Here is a 22,220-nt window from a genome sequence, read left to right as displayed (position 1 = left end):
AGTAACCCTAAGTAGGCTAGGAGTAACCTTGGAAGAGCAAGAAAGCTCTAAAGTGGAGAAGCTCCCCATCAGTCAAACAAATAAAACAAGAATTCTCTCTTCTAAATTGACAAAGCAAGTAAAGTTCCTTCCACGGAAATGTAGTTCAAGAGGCAAAACATTCCAATTTGTTGCTACATCTTTTGTCACACATTTATCCAATGGAGGCAGACTACAAATATCAAGAGTTGCTCAATGACATTGATAGTGTCTTCATTCTAATCAGCAGCTAGATTTCAAACTGCATATCATAGCTCCACATCAGTAACACCCCACGACTTGTCTCTAATAGTTGCAACCAATTGTGATGGTTAAAGCATGAGTACGAAACGTCAGATAGCTTCAAATACCACTTCATCTTCCTTCTCTTCATTTATTAATGTACATTGCCATGTGTTTTAGGATGATGGGTCAAGAAGAAGATGCATAAACATGCATTTGTTCTCATGGATCATGTTGTTGCAGTTGTAATTTAGTTGTGTATTGTCTTATTCATTTTCTTCTTTTCATTAAAGATACTTGAATCTCTATCAAATGGATAAACCATATGCTCATCTACCAAGTTCCCCTGTAAGCTTTCAATAATGTATTGTCCATTTCTTTCATAAAAAAGTGAAACAGATATATGCTAAACTATTAGCAGCATACAATGCTATAACTCAAACTAAACTAAAACTTCCGATGCAATTTGTTTTCTTTCACACAATTATTCCATTGAGATGATACCATATAAAAATTGCAGAAAATCATACCACTAAATTTTCACTTATATCTTTAGCAATGCATCAGAGTAAATTGTAGCAATGTAAATGAGGTTCCAAGGAAATAGAGAGATGGCACAAAATGCCAAATATAATAATAAATAATTAAATTCTGGTAATCACAGGTTTTTGAATATTTTTAATCAAAGGTCAGAGATGCTGTGAGTTTCTAGGGGTAACTTTGACTAACATTTTCTTACTAGTTTTTCCTCATAATAAATAATTTCAATTTCCTTCAAATGGGTTCTTTTCCATTCAACATTTAAAGTTCAAAATTCAGCCTCCCATAGGCCAATACCCCACCATATTGGATCTCAAAGTAGCACAAGATCAAGAAAGGACTCTCTCTACCATAATTGGCATTCCATACTGGGGACTAAGACTAAGAAGAGCAAAAGGGGCATGCCTGTAATGGGAAGAAATGCTGAATTTCAAGTCTCTCAAAACCATGGCCATTACAATCTTGGCCTGCAATACTGCAAAGTTCTGTCCAATACATGATCGAGGCCCACTAGAAAATGGAATGAAAGCAGAGGGATGATTTCCTGCTTTACTTGTTCCTTCAGCGAAACGGCTTGGATTGAATTCATTTGCATCGGCACCCCATAATTTTGGATCCCTGTGGACTGCCAATATGTCAACAATCACATTGACACACTTAGGAATCACCAAGCCATCTTCTCCTACCTTCAAGTCTGTGAATGTCTGCTTAATTATTCCTGGTGCTGGACAATACAGACGAAGTGTCTCCTTCAATATCATTCCAATCTATACAACCCAAGATATAAGCTATCAGATTGTGATTGAAATCAAGAAACAAATCATTATGACAAAATAAAGAAACCCACTCCCACAAACTGGATAGGATTCCTTAGAGAGACTGACTCAACCAAAACCATTGGGAAGGTAGACTTTTTCTAAATTACTTGAATAGATTATGTAGTAGTTTTTGAATCAAAGTTCCAAATCAGACTCTGTGATTCAAATCAGGATACCAGAGAGCTAAGAGATGTTTGACTCACTAACTATTACAGTCTAATCTAGAAATAAATCAAATCATAGATTGTGGAAATCCAATATCATTGAGGTAGATTTTATGAAAGGTGTTACTTCAACGAAATATAGGATTAGACACACGCAACTTTGACAGCATTTTTCCACACAATTAATATATTAAATACTTAAATAAGTCAGATCCAGTATAGCAAATTTTAAAACTAAAGACCCATGGCAACAATCATCTCGATTTGAATAAGTAGAGACACCTTGTTGGGTTTAGCCAGCTTACAATTTTGAGGTCTTTTACAGACTCTGCAGTGGGATCTTGGGTTCCACAAATGTCTTTGGCTTCTTGTCGAGCTTTGTCTTGCCAATAGGGATTGAGTGCTAACAATAGTAGTGCCCAACAGATTAGATTACTTGTGTTCTCCTTCCCAGCTAAAAAGAATGTTTTGCTCTCATCCATCAGCTGCTGCATCGTATATCTAACAATTTTACCATCTGCTGAGAATTGATTTATTTCTGATAGCATCAAACCAAGAAGGTCATTTCCATATGACTCACTCTTTAGTCGTTCCTGAATCATGAATTTAACTTTCTGTTTCATCCTCCTGTTCCATTTCCAAATTTCTCGATTTGTAGCTGTTGGAAGGAATCTGTTGCATATTGACAAGGGAAACTGTTAATGATGCATCAGTAAGAAGTATAAATTGTTAGAATCTGCAAAATGAGGAAACGGGAGGGTGATATATGTCAGGAAAACCCTCCAACATTGGAAGGTTGACAAATGCCTGGTGTTTTGCATTTTTGGAAAATCTATTGTAAAACATTGGCTGTTTGTAAATAACATCAAACATAACCTTTGCCCATAACGGGTCTATTTCTAATGAGAAATGCTTCAAAACTTTAAGCTATAACATATGCCTATTGTGGATAGGTTCTATTAGTTAAAATGAGATAAGCTGTGTTATTTAATTTGGAGAATATGTTAATACCCACTTCAAATCCAAGGACCAAAATTAATAGTATTCATCAACATTGTGATTCTATGTCAATATAAAAATATAAGTAATATTATCTTCAGACTTCAATGTATATACTTAATATTACAGATTGATATATATATATATTCTTCTTTTTAAAATATAAAATTTAAATATACTTTCATAATATTAATAAGAAATTTTCAAGATTTTAATATTCATACAGATTTGACAATTTAAACTTCCTAGCAAAAAAAGTATATGTCAAGATAATTATCACAATCCAAAACTACCTTGACAAACTGATATATCAACTTACTGTAAAATTTAAAATAACAATGAATTAAAAACATAACAAATATTCATCAGAACAATCACATTTTAAGGGCATGGGATTGCACTTGCAATAATTGACATCGAACTGTTTTATTGAATGAAAGTATTGGAATGAAAGAAAAAATGTCTGAACCTAAAACCCCTTTGTGAGTACCATAGCTCCACTAGCCATCTTACATCCACCACCATATAAGACTACCTACAAACACCCTTCATTTATCTTACTAACACAGTTGTGCCAAACTAGGGATGGGCAGTACTACTGAAATATCTTTGATCCTCCAATCAAAGAAGCTAATATTGACTCAACCGCACCTAACAAACTCAGAAAGAGCTGTCAAGGTGGACATTTTCACTGTCAAACTTTCAATAGTAAAACCAGCTCCGTATGAGGAGCCCCGTGGAAAGAGGCATCAAAGTCAATAATCCATGCATCCACATTTGCTTTCATTGCAAGGGGTGCACCAAAGCCATCAAATCATTGAGAAAATCCTTTGAATCTAAATCATCATCAAACTCATTCCCATTTATCTTCTCCATGCAATCCTTCTTGATGTGGCCTTTCCTGCTATAGTTCTAATATTTCACCTTGGATTTATGAGGAGGCTTAGATCTATCACAAGACTTGGATTTTATTTTGCCTCTCTTTCTTTTTCTTTTTACCATGCATAAATAACTAGTTCTTCTTCGCTAATTTTGAAAGCCTTTCACTTCACCTTCTTAAACTTAAAGAGAGCAACAACTACCTCATCAAGCATAATTTTTTAATAAGTACTTCAAATCATTGAACCACAGGGATGTGTCACTACCCACAAAGTTCCCATGTTTCCAGGACGGGATGCTTCCAAGATGTGAGGACTTGGGGAAAACATCCCGGGCCACACAATCACCATTGCCGAGATGGTGAGATGTCCCAAAGACTTTTAAGAGTCCCCTAGCTGTCATCTTGGGGACTCCCAAGAATCTTTGTGATCCCTAGTTAGAAACTCCAACCCTAAACAAAAAATAGTGAAAATGACATCCGTAACGAAAGTTCGTGAGGTTTTGGAGGCATAGGGAGCATGCTTCAGGTGCTGCCTCTGGACCTCGCAAGGGGCACACTGACCCTCAACTCCATTGGGAGCTCTTCCCCCAACCCTCACAAGGGCGCTACCTCAATCCCCCCACTAGGGGCACTACACCAGTGACCCCAAGCCTCCACCCACCATTCTAATTCCATATGCAATTATCATCGTGTTTTTTATGTTTATTACTTTAAAGTAAAACTTCACTTAGTATGCCAAAGTTTCATTTGCAACTCTTGTACTTCCTCTGGGTTTGCTCCCGAAGTTCCAAAACTGTGCCCACCATTGTTAATATTCAACTTTTAATGTAATCATTTTCATTTTTGAAATGTTTATTAGTGTAAATTGTAACTAGCAAAGTTTCACTCTCCCCCCCCCCCCCCCCCCCCCCCACCGCTCTTCAATCCCCGGACTTTGGCCCTTAGTCCCCCATCCTCAAAGACCATCCCCCATCCCAAAACTCCATGTAACACTGCTTTAAATGAATATCATTAGATTCTAAATCATGAGTCCAATAAAGAACATAACAGTGCCATGCACCTATTCTCATTTTCCTAATTCACATTAATAAGCTATAATTGGTTCATTATGGATTAAATGCACTTAGATGCTTGATAGGTAAGTTGCAATTTTCCATCATTAAATTGTGCAACTTCTATTGAAATACTTGATTGCTAAAGATTTTAGCTTGCTATAGATTTCCCAACTTTTTGAAGGAAACTTTGAATTGGGTTCTCTCGCAACTTCCGAGAGCAATGAATTAGTGAAACAAAGCTGAATAAAGGTTTTGGCTTTCTAATCTAACAAAACATAGCATCTTGTGAGATGGCCACATGTTTATGCCTAGAAACTGCTAGCCATAGATCTCAATCTATCAACAAATCTTACATAGCTGAGAATTTGTGCCATTAAATATTCCATCTCCAATCCTGATCTCACTATCTTCTGTGAAACTGAGATCTATGCATATTGCTACCACTCAAATCAAAAACAAAATTCCTGCCCCTACGAAACATCATTGATCATGACCTAATATGAAATGGGCACCCTAGAAATGGCCAAGAACTGAACCAATTGCTGAAAGAGATTGTAATGTCTTTGCATAGATTTAAACCATATAACATAAACAAAAACAAAGGAATTCATGCAAACTGAAAATTGAACTACTGCTGAAATAATATTAGTTCTCACACGAATAAAGTTAAATACATAGCAACTCACTAATTACTCCAGCATCATTAAATACATAACAAATTGTTCAACTCACTAATTATACCCAATCTGCCTATGGCTGGAAATGCGTCCAAGCTGCCTGTTAATGAGTTGATAGCAATGAATTCCAAAGGCCAAACCCCAAGGGAATGATGTCTAGAATGTCACAAGAGAGGATGAACATCCTCTAATGCCAAGAACAAAATTGTACATCCAAGTTCCTATCAAATGCAATTCACCATCATCCGATGCTAAACAATGAAGCTTCCACCTCTATTTATACTTTTCCTTCACCCTTCTAGAAGGCAATAAAATATTAATTAATTGCATTTACTAAAAGCTTCCCCCTTCCAATAAATAATGCATTCTCTAGAAACTCCTCCCTTTGCAATACAATAATTAATTGTGCTTCTAGAAAATTAAATTACTAGAGGCTTCCCCCTTTCCAATAATTAATGCACTATCTAGAAGCTTCTCCTTACAATACAATAATTAATTAAATATAAAGTCACCTTTTAATTTTAATTTATTTAATGACTTTATAAGAAATTAATTTAATCAATTTCCTCTTATTTCTCCACTTAGCCTTTGGAGAACATGAAGGCTAAGAACTCCACTTAGTTGTTAAAACGATGGGGACATTACAGTCCGCCCTCCTTGAAATTGCTTGTCCTCAAGCAATCTCAGTCCTGGTTGTTGTAGCACCTGCTCACTCTCCCAAGTAGCATCTTCCTCTGGCAAGTATCTCCATTTGACTAAATATTCTTAAATCAACCTGTTTCGCAAAATCCTTTCCCTAGTATCCAGAATAGCCTCAGGAATCAATACGAGCTTTCCCTCCGCATCTAATGGTGGCAATTCTACAGAAGGCACAACTCTCTGACCAATGGCTTTCTTAAGCCTCGACACATGAAACACATTATGCACCTGATTGCCCTCTAGAAGCTCAATCTCGTAAGCAACCTCGCCCACCTTGCAAATCACTCTGTAGGGGCCATAAAACTTAGGCTTCAGCTTCTCTGCTCCGCTCCTCTTGAGTGATGACTGTCTGTATGGTTGTAGCCTCTGGTAAACCATATCCCCAACCTTGAAGCTGCGCTCTATCCGGCGCTAGCCAACAACAATTTCTACTGATTTTGGGCTTGCTATATATTCTCCTTGAGCACCCTCAAAATATCCTGACTATCCTGCAAGAAGTGTTTTGCTTTGGGCACTCTATTATCCCCCAAAACTAGATCCATGAAACTAGGTGCTTCATAACCATACAGTGCCATGAATGGAGTCATCTTGATGGACATATGATAAGTGGTGTTATAACAGTACTCTCCCATATGTAGCCATTTGACCCAAGCCCTTTGTTGTGCAATCACATAGTTCCTCAGATATCCTTCCACCCATTTATTCACAATCTCCGTCTGTCCATCTGTCTATGGATGATAACTAGTGCTAGGTGTAAGATCTGTACCACACAAACTAAACAATTCCTGCCACAAAGTACTCATAAATTTACTATCCCGATCACTGACAATAAAACTAGGTAGCCCATGTAACCTAAATATCTCTCTAAAGAAAAGATTAGCTACCTGTGTTGCTGTGTAAGTGGATGGAATAGCAAAGAAATGAGCAAACTTCGTCAGTTGGTCAACTATCACATAGATGCAATCTTTCCCCTGTACTCATGGTAACCCGGTGATGAAGTCCGTAGAAATACTTTCCCATTTCCCATCCGGAATGGGTAAAGGCTGTAACAACCCTACAGGATGTGTGTTCTCCCTTATTCTGTTGGCAAACTGCACACTCCCTGACATGCTTCTAAACATCATCCTTGAGCCCTTTCCATGTGAACCACTCACGGATCTACTTGTAGGTCTTAAAAATCCTTGAATGTCTAGTTGTAGGTGCATCGTGAATGCCTTCACTATTACCTCCCTAAACTGTGATGAAGGAATCAAATATATCCTACCTTGGAACTTAATCAATCCGTCCATCACCACGTAATGATCATCCTGTATGGCGCCTGTAATCACTCCAGAAACCCAAGTGTCCCTTGCATACTCTGCTGTAATCTTATTTCTCCAATCTCTTGTAATCTCAGCTAAAGCACAAATATGAGGTCTCCTAGATGAAGCATCTACTACCACATTCTTCTTACCTTTGACAAACTCAATGTCAAAGTCATAAGCCTGTAACTTCGTAATCCACTTTTGTTGTCTATCATTCAAATAACGCTAGCTCATGAAGCATTTGATGTTGTTGTGATTAGTTTTGATAAAAAACTTTCTCCCAACTAGGTAGGGCCAAAACTTAGCCAATGAATGAATAATAGCCATCTCCCGATCATAGATGGAATAGCTCCTCTCCACTCCACGGAGCTTCCTGCTCTCAAAAACTATGGGTTGCTTCTCCAGTAGCAAGATTGCCCCAACCCTATCTCCTAACGCATCACAATGAAGCTCAAATGGCTTTATGAAATTTGGTAGAGCTAGTACTAGACATGATGACATCACCTTCTTAAAATGATTGAAGCTTCTCTGAGCTACCTCTGTCCATGCAAAGGACCTTTCCTAGTAAGGTTTGTCAAGGATGCAGCGATCTGTGAAAATCCCTTAACAAATCTCCTGTAAAACCCACAGAGACCAAGGAACCCCTTAAGCTATGTAAGATTCATAGGAGTAGGCCAATCAACAATAGCCCTAATCTTCTCGGAATCTACCGAACTCCACCTGCGCTGATGATATGCCCAAGATATAGTAGCTCAGTCATCCCAAACTCACACTTAGATTCCTTGGCATATAGTGGCTCTTTCTCCAAAGTGGACAACACCATCTCAAGATGTTGCAAATGCTCCTCCCAAGTCTTACTGAAGACTAAAATGTCATGAAATAAAATCAAGACAAATCTCCTAAGCTACTTCCTGAATACCTGATTCATGCAACTCTGGAACGTAGCAAGGGCATTGGTTAGCCCAAATGGCATAACCAAAAACTCGAAGTGGCCATAGTGACACCGAAAAGCTTTTTCAATGTCCTCCTCTGTCATCCTGATCTGATGATACCTTGACCATAGATCAATCTTTGTAAAAAAGCACGCACCATGTAACTCATCAATCAACTCATTTATCCGTGGGATGGGACATTTGTTCTTAATGGTCTTCTTATTTAATGCCCTATAATTGATGCACATGTGCATCGTTCCATCCTTCTTCTTTACCAACACTACTGCTGAAGCAAAGGGGCTCTTACTAGGCCTAATATGCCCCATCTCCAACAACTCCTTAATTGCCTTCTCTATCTCATCCTTATGTTTCTTAGGATGACGATAGGGAGTAATCAAAACTGGTTTGTCTCCCTCCTCAAGCTCAATAACATACTCTATCCCCCTATTAGGAGGAACCTCATGCGGAATCTTGCCAAATACCTTAGTGTGCCTGTCAAGTATCTCCTAGATATCTGGTGCATGACTCTTCACCTGTGGCTCCCGTGAAGCTGGCATAGTCAAACATTCTGCTGCCCACTCTATGTCATTATGCCAAAAGTCTCTGCATTCTCCTCAAGGAAACTACTCTGCAACTCCCATCTGAAAGTCCTCTAAGTACAACAATTCTCCCCTCATGCTAGAATGTCATCTCCAATTGAGGCCATCCATGTCATACCGAGGATGACATCATAGTCTCCCATGTCTACCACATAGAACTCATCCTCCAACTCATAGCCATCTCCAAACCTGATGTGAAGATTAGATATCTTCCGATGCATAATAGTTTGTCACCATTAGCTATCATGACTCTAAACCCGGCATGCTCCTCGGTCTGTAGACCTCTCTTGGCTACCAATTGTGCATCTATGAAATAATGTGTAGCCCCAATGTCAATGAGTGAGATCACTTTCTGTCTTTAGGTAGTACCCCTGACCTTAAATGTAATTGCCTTTTGAGCCCCCGTTAATCGTGCTAATGACTTCTTATCCTCAGGAATGTTGCTCTCCTCTATAGTGCTATCCTCATCTGAATCAGAGTGTTGATCCTCCCTCTCTGACTATGACTCCTCTGCTGAGAAATACTCCATTTGATTTGCCTTAGCCTTGAGAGAACACTAATGAGATAAATCCCAAGGCTCTCTGCAATGAAAACATAGCTTCTTCTTTCTCAAATCATTCAAGGTGCCATTATCCAACTTATCTCTTTTTGGCTAAGCATCCTTGTAAAAAGATTTTTTGTCCTTCTCCTTGTCCTTTTTCATATAAGAATCCTTGTGCTGAAATCTGATCCTAGAAGAAGATGCTAAGTCACGAGCCTTTTTAGTGGCCTCCTCTAACGTAGCTGGGTCATGCCCCTTGACCCAACTTCGCAAGGGATCTGAGAGCCCATCCATAAACAACACTACTAACCTCTTTTCTGAAATATCCGTTACCAACACAGCTAACCTTTGAAATTCACTGATATACGTCTCAACTAATTCCCACTACTTGAGTTGTGCCAACTCCTTAAACTATAATTCAAGATCCCTAGTATCAAATCTCTCTATGAGCTTCTCAGTGAACTCCTCGTAAGATGTGATCTGATTATGTCCCAAGATTACCATGCCATGGTGCCACCACTCATGCGCCGGTTCATCCAAGTGAATAGTCACATACTTTATAGCCTCCTCCTCAGGCATAGGATTCAGCTGCAAGTATGTATCTATCTTCTGCACCCAAGCTCGTTCGGTCATCTTCCCTGAAGCATCATAATAAGGTAAAGAAAGTTTCCCAACTTTCTTTCTTAGCTCAAGATTTTGACTTCTTCCTCTTGATTTGGGCATGTGTCTCATCCTCAAGTCCATATAATCTCTGAGGGAAATATCCACCTAAATTGATCCTATAATTTGCAGTTCATTAACTGATTGAACTGGATCTTTGGGTGGGAAGGTGGGTACAAGAGGTCTCGAGCTTGCTATTCGAGCTAAGCGTGCAACATGTCTAAAATTATTAGCCTCAGTCTCATTATTGCCATATCCATTATTAATGTTATTCTCAGGACCATTGTTGTTGCCACGGCCTCCATTATCATTGCCCCTATTGTTGTCATTTCCCCCATTGTTATTATTTCCATTGTTGGCATCACCTGGATTAATATGGATGCCCATTTGTCTAGCCATGAGCTACAACATCATATCCATTCGCCTATTCTGCTCCTGTTGCATAAACTGCCCCTCCTCTAATGTACCCAGTAACCTGAATATTACATTTTCCTGATTTGAACCGATATTCCTGCCTCCATCTAATTCTTTTATTCTTGTCATCTCGGTCACCCATACTGTTGTCTTGTTCAAAGAATATCTCTTCTATGTCTGTATGACTGGATTTTATGTCCCCCTACATGGATGAACTAGCATGTTTGCTCTACAAGTCTGAACTCCTACTTTGTTTTGCTCTAGTATTGTGGAAATTATAAAACCCTTATTGCATGCTCAAACATAAATGCTATTTCAACTCTCTATAAGACCTGCACAGGATGGCAAGACTTATAGCTCTAATACCACTATAATAGGCACCCTAGTAATGCCCAAGAACTAAACCAATTGCTAAAAGATATTGTAATGTCTTTGCATAGATTTAAACCGCGTAACATGAACAAAAACAAAGGAATTCATGTAAACTGAAAATTGAACTACTGCTGAAATAATATTAGTTCTCAAACTAATAAAATTAAATACATAGCAACTCACTAATTACTCCAGCATCATCAAATACATAACAAACTGTTCAACTCACTAATTACACCCAATCTGCTTGTGGCTGGAAATGCATCCAAGCTGTCTGCTAATGAGTTGATAGCAATGAATTCCAAAAGCCAAACTCCAAAGAAATGACGTCTAGAATGTCACAAGAGAGATGAACGTCCTCTAATGCCAAGAACAAAACTGTACATCCAAGTTCCTATCAAATGCAATTCACCATCATCCAATGCTAAACAATGAAGCTCCCACCTCTATTTATACTTTTTCTTCACCATTCTAGAAGGAAATAAAATATTAATTAATTGCATTTACTAGAAGCTTCCCCCTTCCAATAATTAATGCATTCTCTAGAAACTCCTCCCTTGCAATACAATAATTAATTGTGCTTCTAGAAAATTAAATTACTAGAGGCTTCCCCCTTTCCAATTATTAATGCACTATCTAGAAGCTTCTCCTTGCAATACAATAATTAATTAAATATAAAGTCACCTTTTAATTTTAATTTATTTAATGACTTTATAAGAAATTAATTTAATCAATTTCCCCTTATTTCTCCACTTAGCCTTTGGAGAACGTTAAGGCTAAGAACTCCACTTAGTTGTTAAAACGATGGGGACATTACATGATATCAAATTAAAGGATGCCAATAGCACAAAGAATTGAAACATGCAAAAGAAGTATACACAAGAACATCATTCCCCACATGATCGTCTTTACCCTATGAGAACCCTTTTGAAAACAATCCAACCGCCAAGCCTCAAACCAATCTATTCACAGTACCCAATCTGGTTATAAATTACACTACACAAGCTAAAGCCTTCATAGGAGAAAATGAACAAAAATCCATAGAAAAATTGTGTAGGATAATCTTCTTGCATCATTCCACATCTCCATCCTAGACTCCAATATATACAAAAAACAAATCAGGAAAACACAAATCGTAAACTACAAACTAGCTATGTTTTGAAGATCCTCTTGCATTGCCATGCAAATGACCAGGTATAAAAACATGATTGTCATCATTGATGGAAACATAATCATCTAGTATGATCGCTTAGAGTGATGATCAGTTTTGGTTTTGGTTGATCACGAAAAATGACTAAGCATATCACAGAAAAACTGTCAGCAGTTACATTGTTTTCATCAGCAAGGTTATCAGAGCAAGTTTTATTGGCCAAAATTTTGGATATGGATAGAGTGATATATGTGTATGATGCAAGTATGTTTGCCTGAGTTAAGATGTCAGTTAGCACATGTTTTGGTTGAGGAATATGAAGATAGGTTTATTTGCAGAGTACAGGGCAAGTGACGGAGATTGAGCATTTTGACCTAAGGAATTGAATTGCCTCGTCAATTCAATTACTTGGCAATGTAGGGGCGATATCCTAGATTTTAACCCTCAGTTAGCAAGTTCTAATATTCAATTTTGGAAATGTGCCACACGTTTTTTCATTAAGGCCAACTAGATAAAGTAATTGGAAAGGTATATAAAGTAATCAATTTCACATGCAAAGTATGGTAATAATATGCTTATGATATGCAAGCTTTATGGATGATGTTATGATGCTGGATTAATGATCAGATGCGGATTTTTGATATATGGTCAGAATCAGATGCGAGGTATTCAAAGGACTAATCAAATATTAAGATATCAGAACAGTCAATTTTGGTATTGCATCTATTGCTCACTATATAGATTGTATATCATTATAGCGCTGTGAGCTCCCATTGCAATGCAACTTCTAACAGAGTTGAGACCTCTGACGCAGTCTAGTCCTCTTACAAGGACTATTGTACTAAATGTATGACTATGTAATGACTCTTAATAAGGTCAAAACTCCTAATAGAGAACTTTTAGATTAGTATATTGGTGTGGGTACCATCCCCACCAGGGTTTTCTCTTCGGTAAGGTTTCCTCAAAAACAGATCATGGTGATATGAATTTCTTATTGTTATATGCTTTACTTTTCAATATTATCGTTTGTAGATGCATATGGTTAAGTTTTGAAATATATAGTTGGTGTAAAAATGCTACAATACTGATTCAAACACCACCACCTCCCCAACCCCTCTTAGTATTGCATATTTCTAACAAATCCATTATAAGATTGCCATAAACAATTCACCAACTTGGGCACCCCAATATCTCCATTAAAAAATGCCTTGCAATGCATCATCCTTACTGCAATAATTTGGTCAATATTCCAAATTCACTGTACTTCCTTCATATATACTCTTATGTGTCATGGGATAATGTGAAGATCTCTTATGCATCTCTCTATGTCTCCCAATGTCATAAGATGCTTTTATACACCTGTGATGTTCTTAGTACTTACAACCAATTGCACATGGCATACAATGTCAAAATAAAATAACACCTTTTTCTAAGGGTGGTTATGGATGATTAATAAATGATAAAACCATAAGGATTGCAAGAGGTGTGACTAACAATGTAAATTAGCTATCTTAAAGGAATTGCCCATGAGTAGGCTGTCCTTAATTGGAACCCCCACTTTGACTACATCAAAAGAAACAGATAACTTCGATCGAGACAATGCCAACTCTTGGGTTCAAAAAGAGGCCCTAGTTGGGGGGTTGTCATAGATGTAGGCCTTTTTGATGATACAGTGATGACTGATCAGTATATTTGAGATTTCTGATTAACATGAGTCTAAAATTATGAGCATTCTTCATTATCTTTCAATTTTCTAAACTTTGATATGTGTCTATTAAATAAGAGATATCATTGTTACAACGTTAAACCAACCAACAATTTAGCATTTAAGACCCCTCAAAAGGAATTTCCTATACTATTTACTTTTATCTTTTGTCCAAATTTTGAGTATATGTGAGATAATGGAAAAGACAAAATTGAAACTTCAACCAACCAAAACATGAGCTGAAGTGCTTCATCTTCCATTTCTTCATACAATCATCATTTGGAGTATTTGTATCAGTCAATTAATCATTTGTTTATATTAACAATTTCGTTTTCACATTTAGGTATAGTTCTGTCCCTAAGATATCACAATTTCAACATTAAGTGCAATTCTGTTCCTTGAACAGAAAGATAAAAGGATTGCATTCAATCATACTGATGTCAATGAATTAGAAGTACAATAGCTGTCCTAATTATGGATTATAGGTTGTGTTGGGCTTTATATATTAAATATGTGTAGTATGGAATAACAGCAAACTATAACTACCAAGGGAAAGTCTGCTTTAGAGCTTGAAAAAATATTCCCTTACACAAAAAGAGAGCAAAATATGAGAATGATGATATACTTCAATAAAGAATTAACTAATGTTCATTGTTAATTGCAAGTAAAAGACCACCTATACCAAATTGGAGTTGAAAGCCATATATGTACCTACCACCAGGAATCCACAAGTATCGAAATGATTCAATGATCAAACCTTCCAAAGAGTTCATATTTTGAAATATCTCTTTTCCTCTCTTGGAATCCAATCCATATTGACTCTCGATCATAATATTTGCTGTAAGATTCTTCATCCAAGCTGTTAGCTCTATTTCACAAGCTTTGTCATCAACAAATCTCCATTCATCCAACATTTCCTTGGTGCATCTTGCTGAGATCCCAATTACTGCCTGCAGACTTTGAGAAAAGAATATTAACAAGAGTTCTTATAATGATATATATCAATTTTTTTCAAAAAAAGTCTCTTATATTATTTTAGTTATAGCTACTAAAAAGTTCAAGGCAAGTGGATACTTTGTTGTAGATAATGGTTGGCCCTTTGACAAATTACCCACATTCACACATTAATTTGTGAATTCTATATTCTCGCCAATCCTGGATGTCGTTAACACAGCAGCAATCACACATCAAGTGATACTTGCACCCAACGGATAGGTGATAAAAATTTAAACAATACTTTTTCCCTATACCTTTCATTTCCATAGTTCAATTTGTGTACTCGGCATATTTCTACCAGACCAGGTTCAGGAAAAAACTGGTTCTTCTTCTTTGTATCTATCTTGTGATTGAATATATTTTTGTCCCTCTTTTAGTAATAAATCAACTCGGTTAAAACAAGACATGTTAGTTTTGGTAGCTTGGACAGCTGTTCGTCCATATGTAATTATTTAGCAGATAATTGTTTTTGCTAACAAATTGGTTAAAGTAAGGACAATTATTTATTAAATAATTGACTTCTTTTAGAAGCAACTAGAAACCAATTTTGTTAGGGTTGGTAAGTTGTTTTATATCTCAGCCATCAATTGTAAATCAATCTTGGCCGTTGATTTACCAACGAGAGTAGTATAAAAGGGGGTCTAGGGGGCATTTGGAGAATAAAAAGTTTGGAAAAGCATTTGTAGTGCTAGCAAATGAGTTTGTAAGTTTGCAATGTTAGCAAACAGTCTTGCAGTGTTAGCAAAGGCGCAGTATTAGCGTGGGAATATCAATGGGAAAAATTAGGAGGTTGTCGAAGTTCTGCCAATGAGAGGCAAGGAATTTTGTATCTCTTGATTTGCTGAAGTTTAATATAATTCCTCATCTATAGAACTGATTTTCCCTTAGGGGTTTTTCCAGGGACAATTTGTCCAAAAATATTGTGTTCATTGTGTTGCGCATTTCTTTCCATATTTTTATTGGTGAAATTGCAGTTGTGTTATTTTTCGATATTAAGCTGTGAATTTATTTTTGGCAGTTTAATAATTGTTTACGATAGGAGATTAATATTCAGTGACTGCAATAGTTGTTTTTTCACATGGTATCAGAGCATTGTTAAGGGTAGAAGAGTTTTGCCCTAGGAAAGAAATTTTGATCTCTTTAGATTTATTATTGCTTTAATCCCTTGAGATGGCTTTAGCTGGTTTGAGAGATCAGGATAGATTGGATGGTGCCTCAAATTTTGGTGTCTTGAAGGCCAGAATTTCTTTATTGTTGGAAGAGAATGGTATCAAGAATTATGCTACCAATGATGTACCTATACCAATGGATGCAACACAGCTTGCAGCATATAAAAACGACGATGCCAAGGCGAGGAGGATTATCCTTGATGGTGTCAAGGATCATATTGTTCCACATATCCCAGAGCTAAATATGGCAAAGAAGATGTGGGACACCATTCTGAATCTGTATCAGAATGCTACCACCAACACGAAGTTGATTCTCAGAGAGAAGCTAAAGAATACCCGGATGAACCAAGGAGAAGACGTCACAAGTTACCTCCCCAGGCTTAGACTTGTCAAGGACGAGTTAGTAGCTATTGGAGATAGCCCTAGTGATGACGAGCTAGTGAGAATAGCCCTAAATGGGTTTACTAAACAATGGAGTGTCTTTGTTCAAGTTGTCTGTGGACGAGATACTTTACCAAGTTGGGATCAGCTATGGACTAATTTCACTCAGAAGGAGTTTAGACCAAGTCTTGTCAATGGGGCCAACAAGAGTCAGAAAAATGAGGTGGAACAAGAGAACGTTGCCCCAGCGGGTAAAGGGAAAGCAAAGAAGGGATCTAGCAAAGAATCGAATTCACAAAGTGAGAAGAAGAAGGACCTTTCTAAGGTCAAATGCTTTGGATGTCACGAGTTTGGCCACTGTCAGTGATTTCCCAGAGAGGAAGAAGGGTAAGAAGTAGGTGGCAGCTTTAGCAAGTGCGGAAGAACACTCCAGTAGAATGGAAGATGATTTTGCACTCATAGCTTGCATGGTTAGCTCAACCTCACAGTGTGTTTGGTATATAGATAGTGAAGCGTCATTTTATATGACAAGAGTTAGAGAGTACTTCTCCAATTAGAAGGAGGAAGACACCAACATTCAGATTTCTATGGGAAACTTGTCCAAACTCAACCCAGTTGGAAAAGGGACTATTCAGTTTCAGAGGGAGAATGAAAAAATAATTTCACTTCATGATATGTTGTATGTGTCAGGCTTAGGTATGAATTTGATTTATGTATCTGTTCTTCAGGATAGGAGGTATAATTTACTATTTAAAGGGACAAATGTATTGATTAAGCATAAGGATTGGAAATCACCCATAACTATTGGAGTTAGGAGTGGTCACCTTTATAGATTACAGTTTGATACTCCTAAGGCACTCATGAGCAGTAGTAACCCTAGAGATCTTGGAGAGCCATGGCATAGGAGCATGGGCCATATTCATTATGGAGCACTTAGATTGCTTCGTGAGATGGTGATAGGTGTTCTAGAATTGAGCACAGAGCATGATGATGTATGTAAGGGATGTGTGTTGGGGAAGTTCGCGAAAGCATCTTTTCCAAGAAGTGACACTAGATCTGAGGGTGTTCTTGATCTAGTACATTCAGATGTTTGTGGACCGATGTCGACGAAATCTCTCACAAGATATGAGTACTATGTTACGTTATTGATGATTTCTCCAGAAAGACCTAGATATACCTCTTGAAGACTAAGGATGAGGTTTTCGGTCGATTTCAAGAGTTCAAGGCTCTTGTGGAGAATTCGACAAGAAGGAAGATAAAGGTTCTTCGGTCAAATAATGGAGGCGAGTACAAAAGAAATGTCTTCCAGGAGTTTTGTACCAAAAAAAGAATCAAGAGAGAATGGATTGTTCCTTACAATCCACAGCAAAATAGAGTTGCTGAGAAGAAGAACCGTTCTATATCGGAAGCAGCAAGAGCTATGCTACATGACCAGGACCTGCCCCGTTACTTATGGATGGAGGCATGTAATACAGTAGTCTACATCCAGAATAGAGTTCCATACAAGGTGCTAGGAAAGATGACACCAGAGGAGGCTTTCATAGGGAAGAAGCCAGATGTTGGTCACTTCAGGATATTCGGGAGTTTGGCATATTGTCATATTCCTAGATAAACACATAAAAAGTTAGATCAAACTGCAGAGAGGGGGTACTTTGTTGGGTACAGTGAGACCTCAAAAGCATATAGGATTTTCATTCCAGGGACTAAAAGAATTATTGTCAGACGTGATGTCAAGTTCATGGAGGACAAGGCATTCAAGAGATCCAAAGATTTGCCAGCAGATGATCAAAGTGAGCAGCCAACAGAAGCTCCAAGACCAAGTCAAGGGCAGCAAAGCTCAAGTACAGTTACCAGTATGAGTGTAGACTCAGGTAGTGAAGATTCACAGAGTATGGAGCAACAGGTGCAACAGGAAATGCATCTAGAGGACTTAGAGCTTGACATTTCATCCTCTACAGTTGGCAGCAGGAACCATGAGGTTTCAGATACACAAAGGGATACTCAGGAGTTTGTGGGAGCTCCTAGGAAGAGTACTAGACAGCAGAGACAACCAGCCAAGTTCAATGACTATGTGGCATTAGTTAGTCAGTTGGTAGATAGTGAGCCTTCTAGCTATCAGGAAGCTACAGAACATCAGGTATGGCGAGATGCTATGGTTGAGGAATATTCCTCAATAATGCAGAATGATGTGTGGGAGGTAGTGTCTAGACCAACAGATAGGGCAGTAGTTGGATCATGCTGGATCTATAAGATAAAGCATGGCGCAAATGGTAGCATCGAGAAATACAAGGCAAGGTTTGTGGCAAAGGGGTTCTCTCAGAAGGAGGGAATAGACTATGAGGAGACATTTGCTCCAATTGCTAGGTATACTTTTATACGAGCTATAATCTCACTTGCAACACAGATGGGATGACAGATCCATCAAATCGATGTCAAGACAGTATTCCTTAATGGTGAGTTGAAGGAGGAGGTATACATAGAACAACCAAAAGGTTTTGTAGCACATAGCAAAGAGACCCACGTGTGCAGATTGAAGAAAGTATTGTACAGACTCAAGCAAGCTCCTCGAGCATGGTATGAGCGCATTGATACATACTTGCAAAGAATGGGCTTTGTGAAGAGTGAAGCGGATGCTAACCTTTACTACTTGGTGGTTGGGGGTAAGATTCTCATTCTTGTTCTTTATGTGGACGACTTGTTTCTTACAGGTTCACTAGGGCTCATAGTGGACTGCAACAGGAACCTTGCATAAGAGTTCGAGATGAAGGATTTGGGACTTATGCACTACTTTCTAGGCATGGAAGTGTGGCAGACAAATGGGGAGATTTTCCTTGGTCAAGGGAAATACTGCATTGAAATCTTGAAGAAATTTGGGATGGAGGATTGCAAAGCCATGTCTACACCCATGATCACAAATTGGAGAAAGGTAGATACATCCAGGGAGAAGGATGTAGATCCCACTTTATACAGATAATTGATTGGTTCACTTATGTATTTGGTCAACACTAGGCCAAATATAGCATTTGCAATTAACTCTCTTAGTCAGTTCATGGTTGAACCAAAGAGAATGCATTGGAAAGCAACTAAGCATATGTTGCGTTACTTGCATGGTACAATTGAGTATGGGATCAGATATGTTCGAGGTGAAGGTATCAAGTTGATAGGCTATACTAACACAGATTGGGCAGGAAGTACAATGGACAAAAAGAGCACTTCAAGGTGTTGTTTTAGCCTGGGGTCAAGAGTTGTTTCTTGGTTCAGCAAGAAGCAGAAGTCTGTGGCTCTGAGTTCAGCAGAAGCAGAATACATAGCAGCTAGCATGGCAACATGTGAAGCTATATGGCTTTGGAAGTTGTTAGTAGCTTTGTTTGGTCAAAAGGTTGATACTACTGTGATACATTGTGATAATCAAAGTTGCATCAAGTTGTCTGAAAATCCAATGTTTCATGATAGGTCTAAACATATAGACATCAGATATCACTTCATCAGAGATTGTGTACAACGGGGGGTTGTTCAGCTACAGTTAATACCTGCAGAGGAACAAGTAGCAGACATTCTGACTAAGGCATTGGGGAAGACAAAATTCATCTTTTTCAAAGATAAGTTGGTTGTCATGCAAAACAGCTTCCTCGCTAAGAGGGAGTGTTAGTTTTGGTAGCTTGGACAGTTGTTCGTCCATATGTAATTATTTAGCAAATAATTGTTTTTGCTAACAAATTGGTTAGAGTAAGGACAATTATTTATTAAATAATTGACTTCTTTTAGAAGCAACTAGAAACCAATTTTGTTAGGGTTGGTAAGTTGTTTTATATCTCAGCCGTCGATTGTAAATTGATCTTGGCCGTTGGTTTACCAACGAGAGTAGTATAAAAGGGGGTCTAGGGGGCATTTGGAGAATAAGAAGTTTGGAGAAACATTTGCAGTGCTAGCAAATGAGTTTGTAAGTTTGCAGTGTTAGCAAGGGCGCAGTGTTAGTGTGGGAATAGCAGTGGGGGAATATTAGCAGGAGAAATTAGGATGTTGTTGGAGTTCTGCCAGTGAGAGGCAAGGAATTTTGTATCTCTTGATTTGCTGAAATTTAATATAATTCCTCATCTGTAGAACTGGTTTTCCCTTAGGGGTTTTTCCAGGGACAATTTGTCCAAAAATATTGTGTTCATTGTGTTGCAGATTTCTTTCCATATTTTTATTAGTGAAGTTGCAGTTGTGTTATTTTTCGATATTAAGCTGTGAATTTATTTTCGGCAGTTTAATAATCGTTTACAATAGGAGATTAATAATCAGTGACTGCAATAGTTGTTTTTTCACAAGACACACATTCGCAAAAGTTTAACATAATAAGCTGAGCACAGAAATTTGCTATGCATAACTTCATACGCAGTACCAAGAGTTTAACATAGTATCCTGAGCACAGAAATATGTTATGCATAATTTCATCCGCAGTACCTTAAGTTTTTCTATATGAAATGCAGGAGCAACAACTCTGCGCTGTTGAGCCCAACTTTCCCCATTAACTGCAACCAAGCTTTTTCCAAATGCTACTGAAAAGAACTCCTGTTGTAAAGGAGATACCCCTGAATAACTCAAGTTTTTGGAAGATAGCAGTTCCTTGATCTCTCCTGGATTTGTCAGAACTATTCTAGGCTCGTGACCAAACCAAATCACAAACCTTTCTCCTGATCAGGACCCATTATAACACCATATCCATTAGTATCCGTTACATAAAACCTCTATATTACCTAAAACAAAACGTAGCTACTCAAGGATGGAATTTATTCAACGAGGCATGTACCATGCACATATATATATAAAAGAAATATATGATATTCAAGGAGCATCCACTTTCCATATCAGTATTTGCCGAATGCGCCCACTTGAGCATGTGCAAGTGGGTACTTTGCCGATGAAAATGATTATTCAATTGAGAAGTTTTATGCTTTGTATTCAATAAGGTACCCACTCCTTACTCGGAAGAAAGATATGTTGTAAGAATTGAGTAATTTGTCCAAGACGATGAGTAAAGCTTTCCAACTGAATATAAGATTTTTACAAGGTGTATCTATGAACTGAAGAACCCTGTCGCGTTTATTCTTACCATATTGTTGTTCCCATTTGACGAAGAAGGGGAAAACCCTGTTCCTGATGTCATGATGAATGGCAGGCAAATCGTTGGCATGCTCCTGCTCCATTATATTGGCTATGTCAAGAAGATTACCTATCAAAAAGCGAGGTGCGGGACCTTTAAATCCTTGTTTTCTGAGAGCTCTGTAGATTGCCCATGGCCTCCACCAATATTCTATTAAGAAACGTACCATGAATGGCCATATGACAACTAAAAGAGCTGTAAATAACATGGAAGAACCACTAATGTTCTCCATTGTAAACATCCTGTAAGTTCTATGCAACAAGGTAAGAGGGAACGAGTTTACTGAAGAGATAGCAGCCCAGCCCAGCCCTGCAACGCTTATTCAGACAGCAGAATGCACATTTTGATAAGTGTGAAATCTCGTGTTTAAATAGACAATACGTTAAATAAATGAGGCTCCTCTGAAAGATACAAGAAAGAAAAAGAAGATGGCCGCTCTTTTGCAGAGGTACGAAGGTACCTTTTTAACTATAATATTAATTTACGGCTCTCATCAATGTTTGGAAATTTGTGCAAAGGAGTTATTTAACATTTGTGCATTTTATTATTATTATTATTTTAGGAAATATAGGAAACAGTTTTCTTTTTCGTAAGTTGAGATAATGTGATGTGATTTTTTTTAAGTATTTTGTTTGAGGAAGACCGGTCACTTTTCTTTGTTAATTTTGTATATCTAGATTCTAAATTGGTTGTTAATTTTTAACGTTTTTTTTTTTTAATTTATTTATGTGAGTTAGCTATTTAAAATGAATGTTTCA

The 22,220-nt window shown here is 37.7% G+C and overlaps 1 protein-coding gene across 1 annotated transcript; it reads right to left on the bottom strand.

Moving 5' to 3' along the window:
• Positions 1 to 865: 865 nt before the first annotated feature.
• On the bottom strand, positions 866 to 21,849 carry LOC149540915 (cytokinin hydroxylase-like). Its single transcript, XM_089799765.1, has 5 exons — positions 21,412 to 21,849; positions 20,763 to 20,992; positions 14,482 to 14,720; positions 2,089 to 2,455; positions 866 to 1,568 (listed from the first exon to the last, which is right to left on the bottom strand). The coding sequence occupies exons 1-5, from the start codon at positions 21,701 to 21,703 to the stop codon at positions 1,131 to 1,133; spliced, it is 1,566 nt and encodes a 521-aa protein (XP_089655891.1). The 5' UTR covers positions 21,704 to 21,849; the 3' UTR covers positions 866 to 1,130.
• Positions 21,850 to 22,220: the final 371 nt, after the last annotated feature.

Source organism: Cupressus sempervirens, chromosome 9 (genome assembly GCF_028749045.1).
Source record: "Cupressus sempervirens isolate cs-2001-9-10 chromosome 9, ASM2874904v1, whole genome shotgun sequence".
NCBI lineage: Eukaryota > Viridiplantae > Streptophyta > Pinopsida > Cupressales > Cupressaceae > Cupressus > Cupressus sempervirens.
This window is presented reverse-complemented; position numbering and strand designations above follow the sequence as displayed.